This window comes from Macaca mulatta, chromosome 8 (assembly GCF_049350105.2).
Source record: "Macaca mulatta isolate MMU2019108-1 chromosome 8, T2T-MMU8v2.0, whole genome shotgun sequence".
NCBI classification, from domain to species: Eukaryota; Metazoa; Chordata; class Mammalia; order Primates; family Cercopithecidae; genus Macaca; species Macaca mulatta.
Window position 1 is genome coordinate 77,265,038 of NC_133413.1, and position 21,612 is coordinate 77,286,649.

General features: G+C 37.7%; 1 protein-coding gene across 2 annotated transcripts in view; it reads right to left on the minus strand.

The window, feature by feature from the left end:
• MYBL1 (MYB proto-oncogene like 1) overlaps positions 1 to 21,612 on the minus strand; it is a 48,890-nt gene that overhangs the window by 5,608 nt on the left and 21,670 nt on the right. For both annotated transcript variants that reach the window (XM_015145481.3, XM_001095486.5), the window contains exons 9-12: positions 9,991 to 10,224; positions 8,268 to 8,636; positions 5,627 to 5,769; positions 4,754 to 4,868 (exon numbers count right to left, since the gene is read on the minus strand). In XM_015145481.3, the coding sequence (XP_015000967.3) occupies positions 4,754 to 4,868; positions 5,627 to 5,769; positions 8,268 to 8,636; positions 9,991 to 10,224 (861 nt within the window). The remainder of the gene's footprint in view (positions 1 to 4,753; positions 4,869 to 5,626; positions 5,770 to 8,267; positions 8,637 to 9,990; positions 10,225 to 21,612) is intronic.

Consider the following 21,612-nt stretch of genomic DNA (forward strand, 5'->3'; position numbering starts at 1 on the left):
TACTAAATAAAAGAACTGGCAGCACTTAATAACCAGCAGCTGCCCGGTATGGTGGCTCACGCCTGTAATCCCAACACTTTCGGAGGCAGAGGTGGGCGGATCACGAGGTCAAGAGATCGAAACCCCATCCCTACTAAAAACACAAAAATTAGCCGGGGGTGGTGATGCGCACCCCAGGAGGCTGAGGCAGGAGAATTGCTTGAACCCAGGAGGCAGAGGTTGCAGAGAGCCGAGATCACGCCACTGGATTCCAGCCTGGGTGACAGAGCCAGACTCCATCTCAAAAAAACAAACAAACAAACAAAAACAAACAAAAATCAAAAAAACACCAGCAGCTTATGTCCCCAGCCAGCAAAGTTAGAGAGAATAGTATTCATATATAAATGAGATTTCACAGAACTTACAAAAACTTTTAAAATGAAAATAAAATGTTAAAAGTGTTCTCATCTAGACTGAGACATACAGGAATTATATTAATGTTTCTGTACACTTCTCAAAGAGCTTATTATTATTATTATTATTTACTTATTTATTGAGATGGAATCTTGCTCTGTCACCCAGGCTGGAGTGCAGTGGCACAATCTCAGTTCACTGCAACCTCCACACCCCCCGACCCTCCGGTTCAACCAATTCTCCTGCCTCAGCCTCCCGCGTAGCTGGGATTGTAGGCATCTGCCACGATGCCTGGCTAATTTTTTGTATTTTTACTAGAGACGGGGTTTCACCATGTTGGCCAGGCTGGCCTTGAACTCCTGACCTCAGGAGGTAATCTGCCCACCGCAACCTCCCAAAGTGCTGGGATTACAGGTGTGAGCCACCACACCCGGCCTCAAAGAGCTTTTTAATGATGATATTTCACCAAGAACATAAAGTATTCTTTTTTCAAATTAACTTTTAAGTTCAGAGGTCCAAGTACAAGTTTGTTACATAGGTAAACATGGGGGGTTGTTGTGTAGGTTATTTCATCACCTAGCCAGGCGCAGTGGCTCACACCTGTAATCCCAGCACTTTGGGAGGCCAAACCAGGCAGATCACGAGGTTAGGAGTTCAAGACCAGCCTGGCTAACATGGTGAAACCCTGTCTCTACTAGAAATACAAAAATTAGCCAGGGTGGTGGAGGGCACCTGTAATCCCAGCTACTTCGGAAGCTAAGGCAGGAGAATCGCTTGAAACTGGAAGGCAGAGGTTGCAGTGAGCCGAGATCACACCACCGCACTGTAGCCTGGGCAACGAGAGTGAAACTCTGTCTCAAAACAAAACAAAACAAAACAAAAACAAAAACAAAGATTATTTCATCACCCAAGTATTAAGCCTAGTACCCATTAGTTATTTTTCCTGATCTTCTATCTTCCCACCTTCCACTCTCTGAAAGGCCCCAGTGTGTGTTGTTCCTCTCTAAATGTCCACATGTTCCCATCATTTAGCTCCCATTTATAAATGAGAACATGCAGTATTTGGTTTTCTATTCCTGTGTTGGTTTGCTGAGGATAATGGCTTCCAGCTCTATCCATGTGCTTGCAAAGGACATGACCTCATTCTTTTTTATGGCTGCATAGTAGTCCATGGCGTATTTGTACCACATTTTCTTTCTTTTTTTTTTCCCTCAATTTTTTTTGAGATGGGGTCTCACTCTGTCACCCAGGCTAGAGTGCAGTGGCATAATATCAGCTCACTGAAACCTCTACCTCCCAGGGTCAAGTGATCCTCCCACCTCAGTCTCCCAAGTAGCTAGGGCCACAGGTGCACACCACCATGCCCAGCTAATTTTTTGTATTTTTGGTAGAGATGGGGTTTCACCATGTTGTCCAGGCTGGTCTTGAACTCCTGAGCTCAAATGATCTGCCTGTCTTGATCCCCCAAAATGCTGGGATTACAGGCATGAACCACTGCATCCAGCCCACATTTTCTTGATCTAGTATAGTATTCTTAAAAAGATCTGGAGTTTTTTCCCCCTTTAAGAATATAAATGTCCTAGAATAGGGCTAAGACAGATTAATTCATTCACTAGGAAGAATCATTCTCTTAATTGCTCTAATGTGTCAAAAGCAAAGAACTCCTCCATTTAATACTTTTCAGGTTTGATACTACCAAACTTAATACTTCTACAGAGTTTTTAGCCTTTTGAGTAATTCATAGTAAATATTAAAACAATCAAAGTTTATTAAAAAGGCAACAGATATTTAAGATATACCTGATTAAAATTCCAAAGCCAATCTCCAAGAAGTGCATTTGACTCATAGTAAGATACAAAAGAAAGCTAAGTGGTTAGCATATAGTAGATGCTCAGTAAATAACTGGAGGAGGAGGAGGAGGAGGAGAAATGAGAAGTCAACTTACTGCAAAGAAATATATGAGCCTATAAATATTCTAGGAATTTTAATTTCTAAATCATTGCCTTCCTTTTATCTTAAATTGCTGATGCAAGTAATCTGTTTTGGCAATGGTCAAATTCTATCCAAAGAGCTGTGAGTGCTGCTGGTATTAAATTTAAAATGTCAGAAGGCTAGTAAACAAACTGACAAGGAATTTAGGTATTTGAAACCTATTACAAATGATACTTTTGTTTTTGTTTTTGTTTTTCAAACAGAGCTGCACTCTGTCCCTTAGGCTGGATTGCAGTGGCTTGATCACCACGCACTGTAGCCTCCACTTCCCAGACTCAAACAAACCTCCTGGGACTACTACAAGAGCATTCTACCACACCCAGCTATCAAATGATAATTTTTATTCCACTTATATGTTGACCAAATGACCCTGACTCACTGTAGAATTTTTAAATGCTTTCAAATCATTGTTTACTTGTCTAATCCCCAATTAGTTTACATGCCCCTATGAAGGCAGGAACCATACTTGACCTTTTCAACATTTATTCCATCCCTAAAGCCTAGTGCAGTGCCTGGAACCTATTAGGCACTCAATCAATATTTCCTGAATTAATGATGAATTTTTAAAATAAACAGCAAAACCTGAAACAGACAGGCTAAATCAATCAGGTAATTCCACACAATGGAATATTATGCAAACATTAAAAATTATGGGATAAATATATACATTTACTTGGTTAAATTAAAAAATGGTGTTATAAAATAATAAAGTGTGGTCATACTCTTGTTTTATTTATGTATATGCATAAATAAAAACTCCAGGAAGCTCTAAAGGAAACATGATTGTTCACAGCAGTACATGGAGCTAAATGACAAAAAGACTCGATCAACCCTACTATGTACCCTTTAACACAGTATTTTGAAAAAGAAAGAAAAGACTAGTAGATGTGTGTGTGTAACATGCTTTTGGGCAGAAAATTAATTAAATCAAGTAAACTAGAATTTGCTAACGAATCTAACCAAAAAGTGACTAAATATAGAAGAACATAACTAAAAAAACCCTGAAAGTCACCAATATTTTAAAAATTGTATTTCTAAAGAATTTGTCAGAAATCTGTAACTGCCTAAAATGCCCATCACTTTTCCAAGGTATTTCAAAGGCAGTAAGATATATGAAAGCACAGTAACTAGAACACTTCCCAGTCCTATTCATTCGTGAACGACTACCGCAAATACTATTATTAGAATAACAGCAGCAACCAAGCACACACTACTTGAAACTCAGACAAACTCTTTTAATTACATCAACTCTTTCAGCTTCACAGTAACAATTTGGGGTGTGTTTTATGATCTCCTTTGCATAGAAAAGGAAACTGAGCCTTTTCCTAATTAGTTTCCTAAAGAGGTACCCTGATTAGTTTCCTAAATATTATCATGAAAGTGCTTCAGTATATTAAAATTATTTTATTCTAATACATGTAACCATGACTGAAACTGCTAAAATGTAAATTTCAGTATTAAGAAAAGCGTTTCGGCCGGCCGCAGCAGCTCACTCCTGTAATCCCAGCACTTTGGGAGGCCAAGGCGGGCGGATCATGAGGTTAAGAGATCAAGACTATCCTGGCCAACATGGTGCAACCCAGTCTCTACTAAAAATACAAAAATTAGCTGGGCGTGGTGGCGCAAGCCTGTAGTTCAAGCTACTCAGGAGGCTGAGGGAGAATTGCCTGAACCTGGGAGGTGGAGGTTGCAGTGAGCCGAGATTGAGCCACTGCACTCCATTCTGGTGACAGAGCAAGACTGTGTCTCAAAAAAAAAAAAAAGAAAGAAAAATGAAAAAAAAAAAACAGAAAAGAGTTCCACTGACACCTGATCTGTTTTCTCTGGATGCTATAAAGCTAAGAATTCAAAACAAGCCAAGCAAGGATTTACAAGTTAAAGAAAAAGGTGGACACAAAATTCAAACTTAAAAATTAGGCAAGGTGCAGTGGCTCACACCTGTAATCCTAGCACTTTGGGAGGCCAAGGCGGGGGTGGATCACCTGAGGTCAGAAGTTCAAGACCAGGCTGGCCAATGTGGTGAAAGCCCATCTCTACTAAAAATACAAAAATTAGCTGGGTGTGGTGGCGGGCACCTGTAATACCAGCTACTCAGGAGGCTGAGGCCTGAGGATCACTTAAACCCAGGGGGTGGAGGCTGCAATGAGCTGAGATCGTGCCACTTCACTCCAGCCTGGGCAACAAAGCGAGACTCCATGTCAAAAACAAAACAAAACAACAATAATAAAAAACTTGAAAATCAAAAGATAAAGCTTTGTATCTGTTTCAGTAAACATCTTTTTTAAATGTTAAAAATCAAAGTGATAAAAATCACAATGTGTTTTTTTAAAATTAGGAAAATTATTAAAAATAAAATGAATATACATACCCCAATTTTAAGAGGTCCATATTTTTTCTCCTGAGCAGCAAGCGCATTCTTAAAAGGAGTAGGAGTTCTTGGTGTGGTACCCAATATAGATCTTCTAATAGTAGGTGTTCTGAAACTATCCAATCATTTAGATATTTATGTTATAGTCACAATCTGATTGCATACGAGTTAATGAAAGCAAAGCAATTTAAGCACACACTAAATTTTCTCTCACACACACACACACACACATATATATATATGCTTCATCTAAACATTCTAAGACTATTTTACAGTATGCCTGCCTATGGTAATTCTGATTTCAATCACTCATCTTAAAATAGAAAAAAGAATTAATACAGAAAAAAGTACTAGAAATGTTTTCATTGAAATCAAAGATACTATATTTAAGTTGGTTTTGACTGTCCTAAGGAGAAAACATAAGGCTATGATTTAAAAAAAAAATTCTGGCCCAGCCCAGTGGCTCACGCCTGTAATCCCAGCACTTTGGGAGGCTGAGACGGGCAGATCACCTGAGGTCAGAAGTCCAAGACCAGCCTGGCCGACACAGTAAAATGCCATCTCTACTACACATACAATATTAACCAGGTATGGTGGCACATGCCTGTAATCCCAGCTACTCAGGAGCCTGAGGCAGGAGAATCACTTGAACCCGGGAGGTGGAGGTTGCAGTGAGCCGACATCTCACCATTGCACTCCAGCCTGGGCAACGAGAGCGAAATTCCATCTCAAAAAAAAAAAAAAAAAAAAAAAATTCTAAGTCCTGTAGGAATAGGGATTATGATACATGCTATTTATATGCACAAAAAGCTAATCTACTGTTGATATTGTGCTCCCCATTTTCTCTAACACAATTATTTAATACCTACTTACCCTACATTTTCCTTTTGATCTTTGGGAGTTGTTTCCTTATGAAGAGGAGTTGTAATAAGAACTTTCTGCCCACAAATAGGGGTTGATGTAAATGAAGGATTTTCTATATTAAGTTGTTCATTTCCAGGACATGTGTTGAAAAACTAAAAATGGAAGAGAGTTTAACGATGATTTCTAGAACATCAAAATCCCTACACAAACATTAAACTAAGATTTTCAAACTATTTCTTCATACCTCTTTTAAAAAGCTTATGAATAATATTACACTTATACTCCATGGAAATTATGCTCCATGAGGGTAGGAATTTTTGTCTGGTTTGTTCATTTTTGTCTCCCCAGCTCTTAGAACAGTGTTTAGCACATATAGGAATTCAAGAAACATTTAACAAATATTCAAAAGTTACAAAAAAAAATACTAAAAATTGTAAAAAGTGTATTATCAAATAGAGATCCATAGAAACTATAAACAGTTGCCGTGTTAAATCTAACAGTTTTGTACAACAGTGTGTAACTGAAAAAAACAAGTTTTTTTAGCTCTTATTAATAAATGACCTTAAGTGGCTTTTTCTATGAGAGTATTTTAATTTAGAATATAATAACGCTTTGCTGATGAGAAATACAGCTGTCTGGCAAATTTGCCTATCTAGAACACAGAACCTCTAAGAAGTCAAAATTGGTATCACCGAGTCCATCTTCTAAATTATATAATTTACAACTGTGAAATACTAATTATATTCACAATACAATTGTGAAATACTAATTTATTTTTGTAGTCAAAAATTAGAAACAGTGGTATGAAGCCATAGAAATGGCTTCAAAGCTCCTTATAACTAGAATGAAGTCTAGCTCTATCACTTCTGGCTCTGAATACTTGAATTTATTTTACCCTAAGATTAGTAATCAAACCCTCTTTTACAGGATAAAATCCAAGCAGTTTGCCATGGCAAACAAGCATCTTTCAGACACTTCTACCTTAGAATTCACACTTCAATAAAAATTGCTAGTGTGCAAAACTCCAGAATAGAAAACTGCTAGTGTGCCCAAGCGTACTTCACTTTCCCCAGTGCTTTTTAACTCTGAGAGCAGGTCTGGGGGTGAACAGACTATTCACATTGTAGTCTATACAAATAGCATTCCCTGAAGCATGGGTGCACAATTTTTAGAGATCTATGTTCTGCCAGATCCTACTTATCTCCCTAGCCTCAAAATATACCTCCAATAATATCCCAGCATTCTCCATGTTTATTTGACCATTAAACTCCCTTCTTCCCCCTTAAACTTTGTAGCCTCTGCCAAACACTTTCAGAAAACATCAGCTCCATCTCTTACTAACTGTTGCCTTTTACAAGTGGCTCAACTTCAGAATTTTATTCCACCTAACTCCTTTTGAAAGAGCATCAACTGAGATGCTATAAGAAAAGTGTTTGGAGGCCGGGCCGGTGGCTCACGCCTGTAATCCCAGCACTTTGGGAGGCGGATGTGGGCAGATCACCTAAGGTTGGGAGTTCGAGACCAGCCTGACCAACATGGAGAAACCCGTCTCTAATAAAAATACAAAATTAGCCAGGCATGGTGGCGCATGCCTGTAATCCCAGCTACTGGGGAGGCTGAGGCGGGAGAATCACCTGAACCCAGGAGGCGGAGGTTGCGGTGAGCCGAGATGGTGCCATTGCACCCCAGCCTAGGCAATAAGAGCAAAATTCCATCTCAAAAAAAAAAAAAAAAAAAAAAGTTTGGCAAACAGCCTGGAGCATAGCAAGTGTTCAATAGGAAACTGTCCTAACATGAACATCTACTGTCCAGGGGTATTATAAGAGAAGAAAGTAAGTAGGTAGTTCTGGACATCCTTGGGAAACCTCTTGACACATTAAATTCTTACAGTAAGCAATTATCTAAGTTTCTTCCAAGGAACGTTAAAAGGAAAAATTCAGCGGGCAAACTAAATAAATTACTTTAAATAGGTAAGGTCACTTTAAACTTTATCAGGTGTATCTATCGCACAGTAGTCAGTCAGGAAACTGGATCTCAGTCTCAGCCTTGCATTAGATAACTTTGGGCAAATCAATTTTACCTTTCCAGGCTTGTTTTATGATGAGTTCTATAAAGATATGGGACTACAAGATAAAGAAAATGTCTCTCTAAACACTGTAGTATAATATCATGCAGAACCGGGAGCAGTGGCTCACGCCTGTAATCTCAGCACTTTGGGAGCCAAGGCAGGTGGATTACTTGAGTTCAGGAGTTCAACACCAGCCTGGGCAACATGGCGAAACCCCATCTCTACAAAAAATACAAAAATTAGCTAGGTGTGGTGGCACGCATCTATAGTCCAGGCTACTTGGGGGCTGAGGCGGGAAGATCACTTGAGCCTGGGTGGTTGAGGCGGCAGTGTGCCATGTTTGTGCCATTGCACTCCACCCTGGGCAACAAAACAAGACCCTGTCTCCAATATATATATATGCCACTATTACATTTTGTGAGATACTTTCTAATCTCTCAGAGTTCAGTATTCTCAAGTATACATTTAAACACATTATTTTTTTATGTTATCAAAGTTACCAACTGCTAGTAAGGATATTAAAGATCTAATTTAATCTAACTCATTGACATTTAGAAACATAAACAAAATCAACACCGCTACCTGTGAAGGAGAAAATGGTAGTGTTTTCAGTGGTGTATGTTTTAGCGCTGTATTACCACCATCGTTCAATAAGCCATCCCTAAGTTCACTGCCTGGGGAAAGGCCCACTCGCATTTTTCTCTTCTTTCTGAGGATGGCTGGTGGAGTGCTAAACTTGGCTACATTTGGGGATGTTAAAGGAACAGCTTCACCGTTGCCACCATTACAAGTGTTTTTTTTCCCTTCAAGTACAAGACTGACGTTAAATTGGCATTCCATGGCTCCTTCATTGTGCTGAATTCTCATTAATTTAACTGGGGTGGATTTGATAGGAGAAGCAGCAGCATCAGAAATATCAAAACTGGTAACATCACTCCATGCTACAGGATCCTGCAATAAATTAAACTGTTAATAAAGTTAATGCTATAACCTAGTTAAATCTGATCTTGAACACAGGATGATGATTTCCACAGAGTTAATTAACAACTCATTTTATCAGTGGAAACGCTTTCCTTGGACATTTTTTTTTTAAGCAAGGTCATTTGAGAGGAACAGATTATGGCTTTCCTATGATTCCAGAATACATAATAGTTCATCTAATTCAGTAGTTGAAGCTTACTGTCAAAGTATTTTAAGAAGAACAAATTGTAAGTTATTATCAAAAATTAAGTTATTATCAAAAAGTATAATTCGTTATAAAACTTCACATTCTACTCCACATCAGGAAGACACCATCAAATTCGGCATAATCATTTGGTAATGTGTATGGAACATGTTAAAAATGGTGATACACTTTGATCCAGAAATTCAATTTAACCTAAAGACATAATCATGATTTTGCACAAAGCTTTATATGTTATTCGTAATGCTGAAAAGCTAGACACTACCTAAATGTCCAATAATAATAGTACATTGGGTAAATATATTTTCTTATATTCATCTGATGGAATACTACAAAGCCCCTAAAATTCAAATTTAGGCCAGGCATGGTGGCTCATGACTGTAATCCCAGCACTTTGGGAGGCCGAGGTGGGAGGATCACTTGAGGTCAGGAGTTCGAGACCAGCCTGGCCAACATGAGGAAACTCCATTGCCACTAAAAATATAAAAATTAGCTGGGTATGGTGGCAGGCACCTGTAATCCCGCTACTCAGAAGGCTGAGGCAGGAGAAGCGCTTGAACCCAGGAGGCAGAGGTTGCAGTGAACTGAGATTGTGCCACTGCACTCCAGCCTGGGCGACAGAGTGAGACTCCATCTTAACAACAACAACAAAAAATTCAAGTTTAAAAAAGTTAAGGAAACAGAAACATGCTCATGATAGGGTGGAAAAAAAAAATCCACAAATGTAATACAGAAGTGTATTTTTGGGTTTAAAAATATAATGCATTTTCTAAGTATAGAACACAGACTGAAAGGAAAATATCAAATTATTAACTCTGGGTTTATGAAACATTTTAATTTTCTTTTTTACAGTTTTCTTTAGTTTCCAGCTTTCTCTAATGCACCTGTATAACTTATATAATAAAAAATGAATTAAGTTTTTAATTTTTAAAAATTCCTCAAAAGGCACATATTTGAGAAAATTTTAAACTTTTTTCCCCTAGAAGCCACTGCAAAATACCAGAACAAAATTAAGTATGGCATACAAAACATAAAACTGGTCAATGTCCAAAACTCAGTTTCTGAGCATGAAATCATGTAACTAAAATTGAACTTTTGATAATCTTACAATTTTTTACTTACAGATTCAATAAGTTCTAGAGTCTCTGCAAATTCTGGAATGGTCTGCAAAGAGGACAACACAGCGTTGGCCTCCACGGCCAGGAACTTTGTGGGTGAATTCTGCTGAGCAGACACAGGCTGATTTTCATCCATACTGTAAAACTCACTAGTGTGCTCGTCAAGGCTATTTAGAGTATTAGACATGTTATCATCCATGAGGAAACTACCAGACCAGCTAGAAAAACTTCCAGGCTGCTAAAAGTACAAAAGAAATTTTAATATTATTTGTCATTCTCAATGTAGGCATAAATTCAGATTTCAACACATTTCAATTAGGCTAAAAATATAGTAGCAAATATTTTGTCTTTCCTCAAATTGGTATACTTCTTTTCATTAAACGACATGCTTTGACTATGTTTTTTTCTAATTAAAATTTTTAATCTATACAATCATGATGAGATAAAACAAGCATTGACATACAACATAAAGTCCAAACTCTTAGAATTTGGCTACTCCCTTCCTTCCAAACTTAATTTCTCAACACTTCTACTCAAGAGCTATATATTTAAATCTTACCAGGTATATCTATTTATTCCTGGTAGTTATCAGGAATACCCAACTATAGCACTTGCAATTCTCCCAAAGAATTATACTATTTTGACCTTGAGTGCCTTTGCACATATTGCTGCTCCCTTTATCTATTAATAAAATGCTCTGTAACCTACTGACCAGGGAAGCTATTCTTTTTTTTTTTCCTGAGGTGGGAGTTTTCACTCAGTTGTCCAGGCTGGGGTACAGCGGTGCGATCTCAGCTCACTGCAACCTCCACCTCCTGGGTTCAAGCAATTCTCCTGCCTCAGCCTCCTGGGTAGCTGGGATTACAGGCACCCACCACCACATTCAGCTAATTTTTTGTATTTTTAGTAGAGACGGGATTTCACCATGTTGGCCAGGCTGGTCTCAAACTCCTGACCTCAGGTGACCTGCCCACCTTGGCCTCCCAAAGGGAAGCTATTCTTACCACACAGTTCAAATACTGGAAAGTACTTCATCTGATTGTACACTTTTATCTGCTTCATTTATAATAATGTTCTAATTCATTTATCTTGCTAACATATAATCATTGTCCTTCAAGGCTGAGTTCAATTAGGACTTCTTCCAGGAACTTCTTCCACCTTTCCCTGGTGACAAAAATCTAAATCAAGCACCTCTCCTATATGTTACCATAAACTTTGTGACTCACAAATTATCAAAAGTCAAAGAGAGAATTCTAAAAATAGCACGAGAGACCATGTACGGTGGCTCATGCCTATAGTCCCAGCACTTTGGGAGGTCAAGGCAGGCAGATTGCTTGAGCCCAGGAGTTTGAGAACAGTTTGGCCAACATAACGAAACTCCATTTCTACAAAAAATACAAAAATTAGCTGGGCATGGTAGCACGCGCCTGTAGTCCCAGAACTCAAAAGGCTGAGGTGAGGGCATCACTTGAACCCAAGAAGTCAAGGCTGCAGCAAACTGTGATTACACCACCGCACTCCAGCCTGGGTGTGAGACCCTTATCAAAAGAAAATTAAAAATAAAAATTGCAAAGTAAAAGTATTACATCACACATAAGGAAATCCTTATTAGATAACAGCAGATTTATCTGAAAAAACCTTACAGGCCAGAAGAGAATGAAATGATATATTTGAGAAGTACTGAAAAAAAAAAAAAAAAACAATGCCTGCCAAGAATACCCAGCAAAGCTATCCTTCAGAAATGAGGGAGAAATAAAAGTCTTTCCCAGACTTTTTCTTTTTAAATGGTGGCAATTCATCACCACTAGATCAGCCTTACAAGAAATGCTCAAAAAAGTCCTGTATCTGAAAGCAAAAAGATAACAAACACTATTATGAAAATATGTAAACGAATAAAATTCACTAGTAGAGCAGGTACACAAAGGAGAAAGATAAAATAATCAAACCGCTGTACTACAGAAAATCACCAAACTGCAACAATACACATTAAGGGAGGAAGAAAGAAACAAAGAATATACAAAACCAGAAAATAATTAACAAAATGAAAAGAGTTAAGTCTTCACATATCAGTAATAACCTTGAATGTAAACAGATTAAATTCCACACTTAAAAGACATAGACTAGCTGAATGGATTAAAAAACACATGACCCAACTATATGCTGCCTATAAAAACTTGTCACCTATAAAGACACATATGGACCGAATGTAAAAGGATGGAAAAAGATATTCTATGCAAACAGAAACTAAAAGCAAGCAGGAATAGCTATACTCATTATCAGATAAATCATAATTTAAGTTAAAAACTATAAAAAGAAACTGGGCATGGTAGCACACGCCTGCAACCACAGCACTTTGGGAGGCCAGGTCGGGCTCAGGAGTTCGAAATCAGCCTCGGCAACATAGCAAAACCCCATCTCCACAAAAGTAAATAAATAAATAAAAATAATAATTAGCTGGACATGGCAGCACACGCCTGTGGTCCCCACTACTTAGGAGGCTGAGGTGGGAGGATCACCTTAGCCTGGGAAGTTGAGGTTGCAGTGAGCCGAGATCACAGCACTGTATTTCAGCCTGGGGGACGGAGTGAAACCCTGCCTCAAAAAAACAAAACAAAACAAACAAAAAAGAACACCCTATAAAAAAAGACAAAGAAGGTCAATATATAATGATAAAGAGATCAATTCAGCAAGAGAATATAATTGCAAATATATATACACCAATATCAGAGCACCTAGCTACATCAAGCAAATATTATTTGATCTAAAAGGAGTAATAGACTCCAATACAAAATAGTTGGAGCCTTCAACACCCCACTCTCAGCAATGAAAGATCATCTAGACAGAAAAATCAACAAAGAAACAAACATTGGCTTTAAATTGAACATTTATCCCGAATGAACCTAACAGCCATCTACAGAGTATTTCATGCAATATCTGCAGAATATACATTCTTTTCATCAGCACATTCTCCAGGACAGACCACACATTAGGCCACAAAATAAGTCTGAACAAATTTAAAAGAATTAAAGTCATATCAAGAGTCTTTTTTGACCACAGTGAAATAAAACTAGAAATCAATAACAAAAGGAACTTTTGAAATTGTAAACAGAAATTAAACAACATGCTCCTGAACAACCAATAGGTCAATGAAGAAACTAAGAAGGAAACCAAAACATTTCTGGAAACAAATGAAAGTAGAAACACAACATACCAACACCTACGGGATATAGCAAAAGCAGTATCAAAAGGGAAGTTTGTAGCAATAAATGCATACATCAAAAAAGTAGAAACATTTCAAATAAACAATGTAGCTAGAAAAATAAGAACAAACCAAACCCAAAGCTAGTAGAGGAAAATCAAAAGCAGAAATAAACAAAATTGAGACAAACAAATACTATGAAAGGAGAAGTTGGCTTTTTAAAGAAATAAACAAAATTGACAAACTGCTGGCCAGACTAACCAAGAAAAAAAAAGACCCAAATAAATAAAATCAAAAACAAAAAAGGAGACACTACAACTGATACCACAGGCATACAAACGATCATTAGAAGCTATTATGAATAACTGTGCATCCAATTAGAAAACTTAGCAGAAATGGATAAACTTCTGGACAGATATAACCTATCAAGATTGAACCAAGAAGAAACAGAAAACCTGAACAGACCAATTACAAGTAGCAAGATTGAATCTATAATAAAACGTCTCCTGTAAAAGTAAAGCCCAGGACCCAATTCATTGCAGAATTCTATCAAACATACAAAGAAGAACTATCAATTCTTTTCAAATTCTCTCAGAAAACTGAAGAGTAAGGAACGTTTCTAAACTCATTCTACAAGGTCAGCATTACCCTGATACCAAAACCAAATAAAAAAACTGTAAGCCAATATCCCTGATGAACATAGATGCAAAAAGACATTCACCAAGATCAGACAGAATTTATCCCAGGGATGTAAGGATGATTCAACCTACATAAATCAATAAATAAAATCAAATATCAATAGAATAAAGATTATCTTAATAGACATGAAAAATCATTTGATAAAATTCAACACCCCTTCATGATAAAAACTCTCGACAAGTTAACTATAGAAAAAACATACCTCAACACAATAAAGGCCATATATGACAAAACCACAGCCAACATCATACTGAACAAGGAAAAGCTGAAAGCTTTTTCTCTAAGATCTCAAATGAGACAAGGATGCCCATTTTTACCACTTTTATTCAACTCAGTACTGGAAGTCCTAGCCAAAGCAATTAGGCAAGAGAAAAAAAAAAAAGGCATCCAAAATGGAAAAAAGGAAGTCAAGCTGTGCCCATTTGCAGACAACATGAACTTACATATAGAACACCCTATAACAACCTTACATAAAGTTCCTCAAAAAAAACTCTTAGAACTGATAAACAAATTGGGTAATGTTGCAGGATAAAACATCAACACACAAAAAATCAGTTGTATTTTGGCTGGGCATGGTGGTTCACACCTGTAATACCAGCACTTTGGAAGGACAAGGCAGGAGGATCATTTGAGGTCAGGAGTTCAAGACCAGCCTGGGCAACATAGCAAGACCCCCATCTCTAAAACTAAAAAATAAATCAGTATTGTTTCTATACACCAACAACAAACTAGCACAAAAAGAAATCAAGAAAGCAGTGCCATTTACAATAGCTACAAAAAAAAATAATAATACGTAGGATAAATTAAACCAAGAAGGTAAAAGATTTCTGCAAGAAAAACTACGAAACACTGATAAAAGAAATTTAAGAGGACATGAAAAAATACAGAGATCTTCCATATTCAAGAATTAGAATAATAAATATTGTGAAAATGACCATATTACCAAAAGTAATCTACAGTTCAGTGCAATCTTTATTAAAATACCAATGACATTCTTCCCCAAAGTAGCAAAAACAATGCTAAAATTCATTTAAAAAACTACAAATAGTTAAAGTAATCCTGAGCAAAAAAAACAAACAAGCAAAAACAAAAACAAAGCTGGAGGCATCACACTAACAGGCTTCCAAATATTCTATATAGAGCTGCAGTAACCAAAACAGCATGGCACTGGGACAGAATACAGAACCCAGAAATAAATACACGCATTTACAGCCTTTCAACAAAGGCACCAAGAACACTCATTGAAGAAAAGACAGTCTCTTCAATAAATAATGCTGGGAAAACTGGATATCCATATGCAGAAAAATGAAACTAGCTCCCTATCTCTCACCATATTAAAAAAAAAAAAAAAAAACACCTCTTTTTTTGTGAAAGAAAAAAATCAATTCAAAATGGATGAAAGACTTAAATGTAAGACCTAAAGTATAAAACCACTAGAAGAAAACATAAAGGCTGGGCGCAGTGGCTCATGCCTGTAATCCCAGCACTTTGGGAGGCCAAGGCAGGAGTTCGAGACCAACCTGGCCAACGTGGTGAAACTTCATCTCTCCTAAAAATACCAAAAAATTAGCTGGGCGTGATGGCAGGCGCCTTTAATCCCAGCTACTCAAGAGGCTGAGGCAGGAGAACTGCTTGAACCCGGAAGGTGGAGGTTGCAGTGAGCCGAGATCACGTCACTGCCACTGCACTCTAGCCTGGGTGACAAGAATGAGGCTTCATCTCAAAAAAAGAAAGAAAACATAGGAGAAATGTTTTAGGATGTTGTTTGGGCAAAGATTTTATGGGGAAGATCTCAAAAACACAGGCAGTAAAAGCAAAAATAGACAAATGGGATTATATTAGGGCTAAATAGAAGCTAAAAAGCTTCTGCACAGCAAAGGAGTCAATCAACAGAGTGAAGAGAGAAACGATGTGCAGGATGGGAGAAAATATTTGCAAACTATTAACCAACAAGGGATTAATATCTAGACTATACAAGAAACTCAACAGCAAAAAATACTAAAAATAATCTGGTTTGGGTTTGGTTTTTTGGTTTTTTTGTTTTTGTTTTTGTTTTTTTTGAGACAAGGACTGGCTCTTCTGCTCAGGCCGCACTGCAGTGGTACCATCCCAGCTCACGGCAACCTCCCCACCTCCCAGGCTCAAGCCATCCTCCCACCTCAGCATTCTGAGTAGCTGGGACTACAGGCGCTCACCACCACGCCTGGCTAAGTTTTATATTTTTTGTAGAGATGGGGTTTCACCATGTTGCCCAGGCTGGTCTCGAACTCGTGATTTCAAGCAATCTACCCACCTTAGCCTATCAAAGTGTTGGAATTACAGGCATGAGACAAGGTGCCCAGCCAATAATCTGACTTAAAATAGGCAAATGAGCTGAACCAATATTTATCAAAAGAAAACAAACAAATGGACAATGGGTATATTTAAAAATGCTCAATATCACTAGTCATCAGGGAAATGCAAATCAAAACCACGACGAGATATCGTCTTACCCTTGTTAGAACGACTATTATCAAAAAGACAAAAAATAACAGATGCTGGCAAAGATGTGGAGAAAGGGGAACTCTACTGTTGGAAGGAATATAAATTAGTACAGCCATTATGAAAAACACTATGGAGGCTCTTCAAAAAACTAAAAATAGACTATGATATGATCCAGTAATCCCACTATTGGGTATGCATCCAAAGGAAAGAAAATCATATATGTACTCCCATGTTCATTATGGCACTATTCACAGATATGGATTCAACCTAATGCCTATCAACAGAAGAATAAAGAAAGAAAATGTGCTGTGTCTGTATATTTATACACACACACACACACACACACACACAACCACATAATACTATTTATCCATAAAAAAACCATGAAATTCTATCATTTGTGGCAACACAAATTAACTTGGAGGACATTATGTTAAATGAAATAAGCCAGGCAGAGAAAGATAAACACTGCAGGTTCTCACTTACATGTGGAAGCTAAAAAAGTATAGCTCATAGAAGCATAGAGAAAAACAGTGGCTACTAGAGGAGAAGAAGGGGAGCCAAGGAAGGGGAGGGGAGAAGGGAGAGTAGCCAAAAGTTGGTTAATGGATATATAAGTACAACTAGAGAGGAAGAGTAAGTTCCAGTGTTCTATAGCACTATAGGATAACTATAATTAACAGCAACTTATTATATATTTTTAAATAGCTATAAAAGCAGGGTTTAAATGTTCCCAACACAAAGAAATGATAAATGTTTGAGGTGATGGATGTGCTAATTACCATGACTTGACCAAGACACATTGCATACGTGTATCAAAATAGTACACTGTACACCCAGTAAATATGTACAATTACTATGTATCCATTAAAAATAATAATAAAAGCAAAAAAAACCCTTGTGTCTTATTTTGTCATATACTATCCTGTTTCTTGTCTACATTCCCATTGCAGAGTAAAACCTGAAGTCAGAGACTATGTCACTTTTCTTTATCTCTTCAGAAATGTACACTAGGCAATTTATCTTGCAAGCCTAGTTTTCTAGTGTTTTATAATAAAAAATAAGAAAAGAGGCCTTGAAGAGTTATGAATGAGAAACAACATGTGAAGTGTGTAGCACTGTTCAACAGAACTTTCTGAGATGATGAAAATGTTCTGTATTTCCAGCTGCTCAATAGGAGCCACTACCCATATAAGCAACTGATACGTGGCTAGTGCAACTAAAAAACTGAATTTTAAATTTTATTTAAAATTAAATGTGGCTAGTAACTACCATATGGTAGAGAGCACATTGAAAGTCTATAGGAAGCACTGAATAATGGTAACTAATACTACTAAAAATAAAAATTTTCAGAATGTTCTAGAGATTCACAACAAAATGTTACATTTCAACTTAAATAAGGTAATAAAACACTGTTGCAAAGCAAATTCGACCTGTTTTAAAAATAAAAGAAATTAATCTTATTTCATTATTTCCTATTTCATTAGCATAGCCACCTTCTGACTTGACAATCACTTTCAGGAGACAGCATGGTTCTCCTGTCATGCTGGAGGGAACATGTGGTTCCCTCCAAACCACACACCTTTCAGTTAGTATGCAGGTGAGAAAAAGATCCAACACACAAAGAGGGCGATAACTGGACCCAGTGAAAAAACCATAGGTTACAATCAGACAGACCTAAATGTGAATCTCTTTTTCTTTTTTTTTTCTTTTTTTTTGAGACAGGGTCTCGCTCTGTCGTCCAGGCTGGAATGCCCTGGCCCAATCTCGGCTCACTGCAAACTCCACCTCCCAGGCTCGAGTGATCCTCCCACCTCAGCTTCCCGAGTAGCTTGGGACTACAGGGGCGCACCACCACGCCTGGTTTTTGTATTTTTTACAGAGACGGGGTTTTGCCATGTTGACCAGCCTGGTCTCCAACTCCTGGCCTCAAGTGATCTGCCCGCCTCAGCCTCCGAAAGTGTTGGGATTACAGGTGTGAGTCACCATATTCAGTCTTAAATGTGAACTCTCTAATGAAATTCTACCCTCTTAACAGTGTTAACACCAGGATTACCAAGCATACATATAAAACATTCACAAGAGTAGAGCACAATTGATACTCAGTAAAATGGCAGTCAATATTATCATATAACTGTTTAGAAAAAAAACCGTTAGGCAGGGCATGGTGGCTCATGCCTGTAATCCCAATACTTTGGGAGGCTGAGGCAGGTGGATCATGAGGTCAGGAAATCAAGACCATCCTGGCCAACATGATGAAACCCCGTTTCTACTAATAATACAAAAATTAGCTGGGTGTGGTGGCACGTGCCTGTAATGTCAGCTACTCGGGAGGCTGAGGCAGGAGAATCGCTTGCACCAGGGAGTTGGAGGTTGCAGCGAGCGACAGTGCAAGACTCCATCTCAAAAAGAAAGAAAAAAAATGCTTTATATGTGTATGGAGTCTATTCTACTGGCTGCAGCAACTTCCCTCTAGAATTCAGAATATGCTTATTCAACCAAATCTTTATGAGAATAGATTTTAGATAGTGAGTTCTAAAAAGAAAATAACTTTCTTTCTTCCTTTTTAATGCAAAATATTCATTCTTTTACTTATATTTTTCCTGTTAAATTAAAAAACGGTAAGATTCTATTTTAAAAATCCAAAATGGTTTAAACATGATATAATCATCTACAAATGTTGATTCTCTCACCATAATTCTTTGTGGCTTTTTTTTTTTTTTTTTTTTTTTTGAGACAGGGTCTTGCTCTGTCACCCAGGCTGAAGTACAGTGGTATGATCATAGCTCACTGCAGCCTCAAACCCCTGGGCTTAAGCAATCTTCCTCCCTCAGCCTTTTGAGTAGCTGGGACTACAGGCACATGCCACCATGCCTGGTTAATTAATTAATTTATTTATTTTTAAGATGGGGTCTTGCTCTGTTGCCCAGGTTGGAGTGCAGGGGTGTGATAACTGCTGACTGCAGCCTCGACCTCTCAGGCTCAAGAGATCCTTCTGCCTCAGCCTCCTGAGTAGCTGGAACCACAGGCATGTGTCACCACGCCTATCCAATTCTTTTTAAATTTTTTGTAGAGGTGGGATCTCACCTGCCAAGGCTGGTCTCAAACTCCTGGGCTTAAGTGACCCTCCCACCTCAGCTTCTCAAAGTCCTGAGATTACAGGCATAAGCCACCAAGCCCAGCCTATTTGTAGCTTCCTAACAAAAATAAATTAACTTTAAGGTAAGTATATGTCAGGTCTTCCTAGTTGCTCATGGTTTTTGCAGTTTCAAAACAGAAACTGCAACATAGGGAAATCCTATCTCTACAAAAAGTATATTTTTAATTAGCCAAGTGTGGTGGCACACACCTGTGGTCTTAGCTACCCAGGAAGCTGAGGTGGGAGGACTGCTTAAACCCAGGAGGCTGAGGCTGCAGTGAGCCATGATCGTACCACTGCACTCCAGCCTGGGCAACAGACCAAGACCCTGACTCAAAAACCAAAAAACAGAAATTGCTTTTCTTATAATACATATCTTGCCTATTATAATCAATAAATATCATTTTTATTAATATCCTCTTAAGTAGTATAAATACATCACCAGTTGCCTCATAATACTATTTCAAGATTTCAGGTTATCTTTGTAGTAATTTTGCCTGAGTTCCCAGTCACTCTCAGTATTCTGTCCTCTCATTTAGTCCCAAACAAAAAACAAAGAAACCCTTTTCTAAATGTAAAAAGGGGCGAGGAATGGTGGCTCAAGTCTGTAATCCCAGTACTTTGGGAGGCCAAGGTGGGCAAATCACTTGAGGTTAGGTGTTCAAGACTAGGGTGAAACGCCATCTCTACTAAAAAAATTTTAAAAATTAGCTGGGCATGTTGTTACATGCCTGTGATCCCAGCTACTCGGGAGGCTGAGGCAGGAGAATCACTTGAACCCAGGAGCCTCCTGGGTAGTTAGGACCACAGTTGTGCACCACCACACTTAGCTAATTTAAAAAAAAAAAAAAAAAACTTTTTGTAGAGCCAAGATTGCGCCACTGCACTCCAGCTTGAATGAGAGTGAGACTCTGTCTAAAAAAAAATAAAAATATAAGGCTCAAGGCATTATTTTAAATTTTTAAAAATGTTATTTAAAGGAAGGGTAGGGTGAAGGGAGGGATAGGGAAATATGCGTTAAAGAATACAAAATCACAGCTAGATAGAAGGAACAAGTTCTAGTGTTCTATATCACTGTAGGATGACTATAGTTAACAATATTAAATAGTTTCAAATAGTTAGAAGGGGAGATATTGAATGTTCCCAAGACAGAGAAATTATAAGTATGTGAGATGATGGATATGCTAATTAACATGATCTGGTCAATATACATCACATGTATGGAAACATCACTATGTACCCCATGAAAATGTACAATTATTTCCCAATTTAAAATTTTTAATTTAAAAACCTAAAAAAAAGTCATTTAAGTATAAACTTGTATCTTTCTTTTAACCAATCTAGCATAACCTGCTTAATTCTACTAGGATAATTACCTTTGATCCTAATTTAACACTCCTAGTCTCATCAACCAAATCTTACAATAGTTTTCACATGGGGTAACCAACACCCAACATCTATATAAAATTTTTTCTTTTACAAGAATTGTTTAGAGAGCATAAAATCTAAATGTTCCTTTTCCCATATATTTTTAGTGTTATTACTTTCTTTAATTTACTGAGCTCATATTCTAAATCTAGTAAATAGGAAAAAATTTTAAAGAGAATAAAAGTAATTTTGGAGCTTATAAATCCCTCTACATCTATTCGATTCTTTATTTTAAAAAGAATTAAACCCATCATTACATGGAATGTCTAAAATAACGCCAAAGCCTAATCTAAACACACATAATTTTTACAAATATATATGTGTGTGTATATATAGAGAGTTTACTTTACACCTGCTTTGCATTTATGACTCAAGAAGTATCCTAACACAGAACACTGTAAATTATGCTCAAAGAAATGTATATCAAAATCAGGCAACCTTGGGCCAGGCACAGCGGCTCACACCTATAATCCCAGCACTTTGGGAGGCCAAGGCAGGAGAATCACTTGAGCCCAGGAGTTTGAGACCAGCCTGAGCAGCACGGTGAAACCCTGTCTCTACAAAAATAAAAAATAAAAAAAAATTTGTCAGGCATGGTGGCAGGCACCTGTAGTCCCAGCTACTTGAGAGGCTGAGGTGGGGCATCATTTGAGCCAAGGTCAAGGCTTCAGTGATCA